At 40.5% G+C, this 9354-nt stretch overlaps 1 protein-coding gene across 1 annotated transcript in view; it reads left to right on the forward strand.

Annotated features, from left to right (window-relative positions):
• The window catches only part of PRR16 (proline rich 16), a 203588-nt gene extending 195022 nt beyond the window's left edge, over positions 1-8566 (forward strand). The window contains exon 2 of the mRNA XM_047093227.1: positions 7811-8566. Within this exon, the coding sequence (XP_046949183.1) occupies positions 7811-8566 (756 nt within the window). The remainder of the gene's footprint in view (positions 1-7810) is intronic.
• Positions 8567-9354: the final 788 nt, after the last annotated feature.

Below are 9354 nucleotides of genomic sequence, written 5' to 3' on the forward strand. Positions count from 1 at the left end.
TATTCTTTCTTTCTAACTTTATTTAACCAGTGTTAAATATTTATTTTATTTTCAAGTTGTAAAATGTTTCACACATGACAGAAAATAAATAAATTAATGTAATGAATGTAACCCAGGCTTAAGAAATGTTAACCCTTTATCAAAATTACTTGGCATCAAGTTTTAAATTATATTTTTCACGTTTATTCATTTTTGGGGGAGACAGAGAGCGAGCGGGGGAAGGACAGAGAGAGAGACACACACACACACAGAATACGAAGCAGGCTGCAGGCTCTGAGCTGTCAGTACAGAGCTGGGTGCGGGGCTCGAGCTCACAAGTGGTGAGATTAGGACCTGAGCCGAAGTTGGAGCCTTTACCCACTGAGCCACCCAGGCACCTTGACTTTACATTAAGTTTTAAAAGAAATAAAGTGTTTTAGCTGTAGGGCTGCTGCCTCTTGATATCCATTCCCGTTTCTCTTTGCCTAAACTTGACGTGTATTATTTATTTTCACATTATATAAATGAAACCACCCTTCTCTATATAAACAAGACAGACATACTGAGTATGTATATTTTAACTTTTTTACATTCAACATTAGTTTTTTGGGATTGACCCCTGCTGATACATATAGTTCTAGTTACTTCCTTTGAACCACTTTATGTTTTCATACCCAGTCACTTGCTAACAGATATTTAGACTGTTTCCAGTCTTATGCTATGAGAAAACAAACAGCCTGCAAGGAACTATGCTTCTTCAACCCTATGCACATCTCTTCAAGTTCCTCTGGAGTGGTGTAGGCTTTGTTCATAAAAGACCTATGTTGTAGGATATGGACCTTACCCACTTTATAGGATGTTGTCAAACATTTTCCCAACAGACTGAATTAGTATAGGCATTAGCAATGTTTGAAGTTCCCGTTTATCCACCACATCATCATCATCGGTTGGAATTATCAGATTATTTTGTTTTCACAAACTATTGAGTAAGAAAGGCTATTGCATTTGTCTTCAGTTTGCCCTCCCTTGATTACTTGTGAGGTCATTCGCATTTTCATGATTTTTGGAAATTTGGCATTTGCCTTGTGTCAGTTACTTTTTCATATCATTTTTTCCAGTTTTCATGTGTATATGTGTACATAAGCTCTACAGTTTGCTTCATTTTTTTTTTGCCTAAATTAGTACAATAGTGTTTTAAGAAAAATTTAGATTGTTTTGGCTTAGTGTTTGTAGAGCGGTATCAGGTTTCATGAGACTATTTGCCTGATGTATCTTATGGGTGTCACTTTATGTCAATCCATGTCCCTTTTTGAATAAATTATTGTAATCTACTTATATTTATTATGATTACTAATATATTTGAAGTTTTTCTATCTTCTGCAGATTTTTGTTTGCTGTGCTTTTTTTTCCTGCCTTTTTAGAATTTGCTAATTTTTTCTTACTCGCGTTTTCAGCCTTACATTATTTAAAAAAATTTTTTTTAATATTTATTTATTTTTGAGACAGAGAGAGACAGAGTATCAACAGGGGAGGGACAGAGAGAGAGGGAGACACAGAATCTGAAACAGGCTCCAGGCTCTGAGCTGTCAGCCCAGAGCCCGACGCGGGGCTCGAACTCACGGACCGCGAGATCATGACCTGAGCCGAAGTCGGAGGCTTAACCGACCAAGCCACCCAGGCGTCCCCAGCCTTACATTATTTTAGAAAGTATACATTTGTCTATTATTTCAGTAGTGTCCCTAAAATTTTTTCATATGCGTTCTTGATTTAATGAATCATAATCAGTATCAGATAGCTAGTGATTCCTTATACACACACAAATACTGTGAGCTGAAAATGCTTTCACTCTTGATTGTTCTCCAATCAGATGTCACTTTCCCTAGTATTTTACCTACACATTTTTCTCCTCTCTCAAACTAGTCATTAGTATATTATTGTTTTGTAATAAATGCACACTTTTATTATTTTACAATGTCTCTGCTCATCTATGCTGCTTGTATTCCAGCCCTTTCTTCTGGTTTTTTACTTCTTTCTGAATTGTCCTTTATCAGTACTTTCAACACTGAGCTGTGGAAAGCACACTCTCTCAGTCTTCATTGTCTAACAATGTCGATTTCACCCTCACTTTTACAAAAGAGTTCAGCTATATTTCCTATGGCTTTCTTTCATTATGAAACATATTCCTAAATTTTCCTTGACTTCTCTTGCTTGTTTGAAAATCAGTCAGCCTGATTTTTGTTACTCAATACATATTTGGTGCCTCTTGCTTTATTGTTGTAAAATTTTTTATCATTACTTTCTTAGGAGAAGGAGACATTTCCTCCTTTTCTCACAGGGTTTTTCTAGCTGATTGAGGAATGAAATTGATGTGCGATAGATTAACAAGAAAACAAACAAAAAAATGTTTATTATGTGTACATGGAAGTCCAGTAATGAAATATACCCAAATAGATGACTAAGGCAGGCAGTTTTTATACATTTTAGACAAAGAGAAATGAATTCTTTAAGAATCGACAGGCTAAAAAAAGCAGATGTTTGAGAACTTTAATTAGTTAAGGAATTCTAAGCAGAATTTGGGCTCAGGTGATAAACTGGTAAAAAAGTAACAAGATTTTTTTTTCTTCCAAGATTTTATTTAAATTCGGGTTAGTTAACATGTAGTGTAGTCTTGGTTGTAGGAGTAGAATTTAGTGATTCAGGTTTGTTTCTACAGTTTTCTTGTCTTTGAAGTTCCTATCTCTGGGGATAAGGTTGCCTTTTTACTTCTTAGTACAGGGAGGGTGCTTTTGATACAAAAGATTTATTTTCTGCTTTCATGGGACATAGGAGGGTTTGAGTGTCCTTGTGGCCTGGTTCCCAAGTAACCACTGGGCTAGTTCCCAAGTAGCTTCGATGCAAAATAATTAATTTGCCATTGTGGTTCCTTTTGGGCAGCCTGCCCTTGACTCCACCCTTCTGTGTTCTGTGTTTTCATTATGGCATGTCTGACTGTAGGTTTGTTTCTATTGTCCTGTTGAAACTCTTTCAGTTTGTGTACTTCTTGAATCAGGTGATGCTTCCATTCTTGAAAAGTAGCCATTCATTGTCTCTTGGAACATCGCTTCTCTCACTTCTGGAACCCTTGAAAAATATGATACTTGATCAGCACTTGGCAAGGACTCTCCCACCCGACTGCTAGCTAGCTCTCAGGCCTCACACGGTGCTCTTCAGCCTAGAGTATTCTTTTTTTGCTCACCCTCAGGCGCTGTCTTCTGTCGAAGGACCTCTGTCAGGCTCTTTCCTGAGTGGACTTCTGGAATCACGCCTCTCCTACTAGTTAACAGCCACTCATCCTTCAGGAGGCCTTGCTGATTTTTCTGATGAGGTGTTTTTATTCTCCTCTTATAGTATCTTGATTTGTCATTCAGAACTCCTGGGGCATTTGTACTGTGACCGTTGTTTGTTTGAGTATCTAATTAAAGCCAGGCCCTTGCACTAGATTCCCTGCTCCCTGAGAGCAGAGAGGGTGACGCTTGAACCACACAGGTTTGAGTCATGTGGGTCCACTTATATGCTGATTTTTTTTTCAATAAGTACAGTACAATAGTGTAAATGTATTTCCTTTTCCTTAGGTTTTCCTTAATAAACTCTTTTCTTCAGGTTACTTTGTTCTAAGAATACAGTATATAATGTATATACCATAGAGACTGTATGTTAATCAACTGTTAATGTTATCAGTAAGGCTTCCAGTCAATGGTGGGTGCAAAGAAGCACCCCTAAGACCTGTGTTGTTCAAGGGTCAACTACATTTTGTCGGTTTTAGTTTTTTATTCTGTTGGCATTTTGTAGGCACTCAGGAAATAACAATGTAGAGACTAAAACCAGGCAGGAGCTACGAAACTACAGTAAAATCTTGGTTTGTGAGCATTATTTGTTCCGGAAACATGCTTGTAACCTAAAGCACTCGTCTATCAAAGCGAATTTCAAAAACCATTGGCTCAGCTGTGATCATGTGACATTCGGCATCACATACTGCTCGTATTGCAAGGCATCACTCGTTTACCAAGTTAAAATTTATTAGAAATGTTTGCTCGTCTTGAGGAACATTCGCAGAACAGGTTACTCTCAATCAAGGTTTCACTTGTATCAGAGACCCGGGCAGTACTAATTCATCTTTGACTATGAGCTTCACTTCCTTCAGAGTAGACCAGCTTTCCCTCCTTCTCTGCAGATATTTAATGCGATAAAAGGCTCAGGGTCAGTAGTCTCCCCATGTTAAATAGCATACAGTGCCTGTGAGGTGAAACTGTCCCTCTATCTCTCACATTGTTTAGCAGCCCTGCCCCTTGAATTCCCAGGGTGTCTGGGCTAGAGCTGCAGAATGTGGAACCAGCTCTGGATCATTTCTGGATAGATCCCTTGTCCCCTCTTTTATTCTAGAATAACTGAGCAGATGTGTCTTTTAAAAATAACAACTTCAGGAATCAAATAAGATATAACATGTTTTCATTCACTGTTAAACTAAAGAAATAACCCTCGATACATTTATTTAACAAGTATTTATTGAGCCCCTTTTGAGTGCCATTCACTACGTTAGGCCTTTAGGTTACAGGAGTAAAAACAAACAAGGTCTCTGATCTCACTGAAATTAGAGTCTAGAGAGGGAAGACTCTTCCAACACTCTTCCTACTACTAAACAATCAAAAAGTATGTGAATGCTTTGAATGAAAGAAATAGGGTTTCCTGGGAATATTTAACAAATTAACATGACCTCTATGGGAAATTGCAGTCAGATGGTAGTAGTTGTAGTAGGAAATTGCAGTAGTATTGTTACAAAGACTTATTGTGACTTGACACAGCATCTCAAGAAGAAAAATTAGTATGTGCTAATGTCCTGTGGCAGGAAGCAGACTGGCAATGATGAGGGTCTAAAAGAAGACCTGACAGGTTTGAGAACAGAAAGGAAAAGGGAAATTTAGGGGCACCTGGGTGGCTCAGTTAATTAAGCGTCCAACTTTTGATTTTGGCTCAAGTCATAATTTCATGGTTCATGAGATCAAGCCCCTCACACTGGGCTCTGCATTGACTGTACAGAGCCTGCTTGGGGTTCTCACTCTCCTCTCTCTGTCTGCCCCTCCCCCTGCTCGTGCATGCGCATACTCTGTCTCTCTCCCAAAATAAATATTTTTTTAAAAAAGGGGGATTTATTAGAGTTGAGATAGTCATTTGAAGAGGAGAGATGGTGGTGATGTGTTATCTCTGTAGTACAATTGCGACTTGTACTGGCTAAAAAGGACCAGTGTTATATTTTCAGAAATTTTGTGTGAGCCACCTGCTAAATACCCATTATTAAAAATAGAAGTATATAAACTCATATTAAATAAATTACATTAAAAATAAAGGTTTTCTAATTATCCCAAGTCATTTGTAATTATTTTACTATATTTTAGTGTTATTTGTATTCCTGGGGTTATCTATTCTTTTTTTAATTATTTTTTTAATGTTTATTTATTTTTCGAGAGAGAGATTGACAGAGCATGAGCAGGGGAGGGGCAGAGAGAGAGGGAGACACAGAATCCGAAGCAGGCTCCAGGCTCTGAGCTGTCAGCACAGAGCCTGACATGGGGCTCACACCTACAAACCGTGAGATCATGACCTGAGCCAAAGTCGGACGCTCAACTGACTGAGCCACCCAGGCACCCCTCTCCTGAGTTTGTTTTTGCCTATTCTGTCCACATGGTAGAAACATCTTATAATGATGTGCAACTGTGCATTGCTTTCCAACCTCACACACAGTGATGTCACATTTACTGACTTGAAATTGACCACAGTGGGAGTTTACACCAAGGAAATTGGCACACTTTTCAAATCAGAACTCCCTTATACCTGTAAAAACCAGCTGTTAAACATTGACCAGCACAACACCGAAGTGAGACTATACAAGACCTTGGAGACAGTGTTAAGAATTGATCTTTCTCACAGGAGAAATAAAGAGGCACTGAAAGGTTTTAAGCAGGGAGTCGACAAGAGCGCATTTCTATTTTTAAAAAATCCACTGACGCTACAGAAATGAAAAGGGGAAGCAAGGTGACTTTGGAGAGCCCATATGGTAAATAATGGTGGCTCAGACTAGGACCAAAGAAATGAAAATGCAGAGAAGTGGATTTAACATATACAGTACTTAGGAGCTAAAATAGAAGGCTGAGCTCTGGCAGCAGTAGCAAGAAGCAGTCACTTAAGACCCTCATGAGGAAGAAGTGAAATCTCTACCTCTTCCCTAAATTCTGGATGCTTCGGATGTTTTCATTTTGAGCCCAATTCTGCCACCATGTGTCAAAGAGCCAACTTCACAGTTGAACAAACCTAGGCCCGAATAAGGAGAGAAAAATCTGCATATGGAGATGTGAGATAAAAAAGACTATCTCCCTACAAAAATGAATTATTTAAAAAGTAATCTGTAACCTTTCCGTCCTCATTGATGGCAACCCTGAGAATGGACTCGGAGATCTCTGACCCAGGGAGTATAAATGACTGTGTTCTGATACCCAGCATTTGAGCACATGCTTTGCTTCCCACGAGCTGCCCCCCAGACAATGACTGGACAGGACTGAGACCCTAAGGCAAGCCTGTTAATGGGTGATGCTAGATTCCTTCCATGAGTGGCTTTAACACCATGACCCCCCGGTGACCTTGCCAAACATCCTTAGAACTGCATTGCCTTAGGTGCTCCCTCCGACTTCTCTGTCTTCACATCAATTCTCCTTCACTAGGTAGGGGCATGCATCATGGTCTGATGGTTCTGCAAGACTCATTGATGCTCCTGACTCTGCTTTGTGTCTAGGGCAGGTCTCGAGATTCTGTGACTTGAGTCCCTCCTCAAAGTGATAGCACACATCTGTAGCCTAAGTTCCCGGGTCCAAGAGAAGTTCCTGCCCCCTTCCCCAAAGTCAAACAGCTGCGGTTCCTACCCCTTCTCAGAAGCAGGAGACTGTTGCCTGTGTCTTAGATGTTACAGGTGTTTTTTTTTTTTTTAAACCTCTTCCTTTAATGCTTAAGTGATCTGTTTTATAAGGGACAGAGATCTGGGAAATACCTGGGGTTTTATGCCTGTGTGCCCAGGAGGGACTCATTCATTCTATTCTCACCCTCATCACCCCATGTGAGAGGCCCATGGAATGAGTGAAGACAGACTGTTTTGTGTCTGAGCTCCTGGGGATTCTAAATTGTCATGATAGCACATACGCCACCTTTAATTATTCATTCAAGTTCTAGCTGTTTCCTCGCTTTCATGGAGGCTGCCTGTTTCCTGTGATTTGCCAGAGGTGAAGCAGTCATTGTGTCCTTTCTCTCCATAGAGGGCTGGAGACTCTTTCCGGTTCAGTTCATTGGGAATCCTTGTGATCTCAGTTCTGTGATGGTCTCAAGAAAAGTGATGATTTTGCAGAGTAGCTGGCTTTTCTCATTTTTAGCACGAGATTAGTGTTTGTCCCATAGGTTTCTACATGCTGAGCCGGGAGAAAGTCCCTGCCCCTTGATATTAAAAATAAGTTATGTTTGTGCATCAGTTATGTTTTTATCTTTGGTGGGTTCAGCAGAGTCGGGAATAGAATGTGTACGTAAGTCATATATTATATGGCAGGCATGTGAAATCCTTAGGTTATCAAACAGTCGACGCTCCTATGGTAACCATTCTATAAATTTCTTTAATGGTAACATTGAGCAACAGTGGAATCCACAATCCAGTATTCATTAAGACTCACATAGCCGATTACAGCTAGACAGGGAGACATCGTTTCTAGGATGTTTTGCTTCGGGTCATTCTTCACCACAGTTACCTTGTCCTTTCCACCAGGTGGTTGACCAGATTGATACCCTGACCTCTGACCTACAGCTGGAGGATGAGATGACCGACAGCTCCAAGACGGACACCCTGAATAGTAGCTCCAGCAGCACGACAGCCTCGAGCATAGAGAAGATCAAAGTGCAGGCCAATGCCCCTCTCATTAAACCCCCCACACACCCCTCTGCTATCCTCACCGTCCTGAGAAAGCCAAACCCTCCGCCGCCTCCCCCACGGTTGACACCTGTGAAGTGTGACGACCCCCAAAGAGTGGTGCCAGCCGTCAATCCTCTAAAGACCAATGGAACCCTTCTGCGAAACGGAGGCTTGCCAGGGCCGCCGAACAAAATTCCCAACGGAGATGTCTGCTGCATCCCCCCCGGTACCTTGGACAAGGCTCCAGCACAGCCTCTGATGCACAGACCTGAAAAAGACAGGTGTCTCCAGCCAGGACCTCGGGAACGAGTTCGGTTTAATGAGAAAGTGCAGTACCATGGCTACTGTCCGGACTGCGACCCCCGGTATAACATAAAAAACAGGGAGGTCCACTTACACAGCGAACCTGTCCACCCACTGGGAAAGCTTCCTCACCCAGGCCCCCCGCTTCCTCCTCCACCCCACCTCCCTCCTTTCCCCCTAGAGAATGGGGGACTGGGAATAAGCCACAGTCACAGCTTCCCCCCTCTCAGACCTGCAACTGTGCCTCCTTCCACTGCACCAAAACCACAGAAGACGATCTTGAGGAAATCAACCACTACCACAGTGTGATGTATGCCATTTCAAAAACTTTTTGTGCTTTTTTTTTAATTTCTATATTATAAACATAAAATAATAAGTAAGGAGCACTTTCTACTCAAGCAATAAAAAGCCCAAATATATTAATTCTGCATTCAGCAAAGTGGCATAAAAAAACCACCTGGTAAGTATGCCGTGTGTTGTTTCTATCCCAGGTTTACGTTATTTAGAAAGTTGCATCACCAGAAACCACAGAACCATGAAAAGGCAGAATATGGTGTGTGTGTGTGTGTGTGTGTGTGTGTGTGTGTGTGTGTTTAACTGACCTGTGATAAACAGTGACCTGCAGGTTTCAAATAGTTTGGTTTACTATAAGAGATGGAATTAGATTCATTTTATTCATGCCTAACTCATCTATGCATTAATAACATATCACCCCCCCAACTTTGACCCAATGCTTTTTAGGAAGAAATTTTAATACTGAAGGACTATTTTGTTATTTTTTTTCTAAAGATGTTTGTCACTAGTTTTACATTATTAAATGCTGAGAACAATACCAAAAAGTTTATTTTCTATACTATACAATTATATGTTCAAGCTATCTATGTAATGAAAGATTTTGTCTGTGGAAATGTCATGTGTCAATAAACAACAGTACATAATGGCAAAATCAGATGTTCCTCAGAATTAAAATGCAGCAGTGGTTCATTTCATCCCTACTCATTTCACCGAAATGGGTAGCTATTCTGACAGAGTGTGGAGAAGATTACAGTGAGCATATGCCAGAATTTTCCAAGTTCACTATCATAGTCAGGTCATAA

The sequence above is a fragment of the Lynx rufus genome, unplaced genomic scaffold (assembly GCF_022079265.1).
Source record: "Lynx rufus isolate CCGP_SWC_20201006 ecotype Redwood Valley unplaced genomic scaffold, mLynRuf1.p SCAF_1, whole genome shotgun sequence".
Taxonomy (NCBI): domain Eukaryota; kingdom Metazoa; phylum Chordata; class Mammalia; order Carnivora; family Felidae; genus Lynx; species Lynx rufus.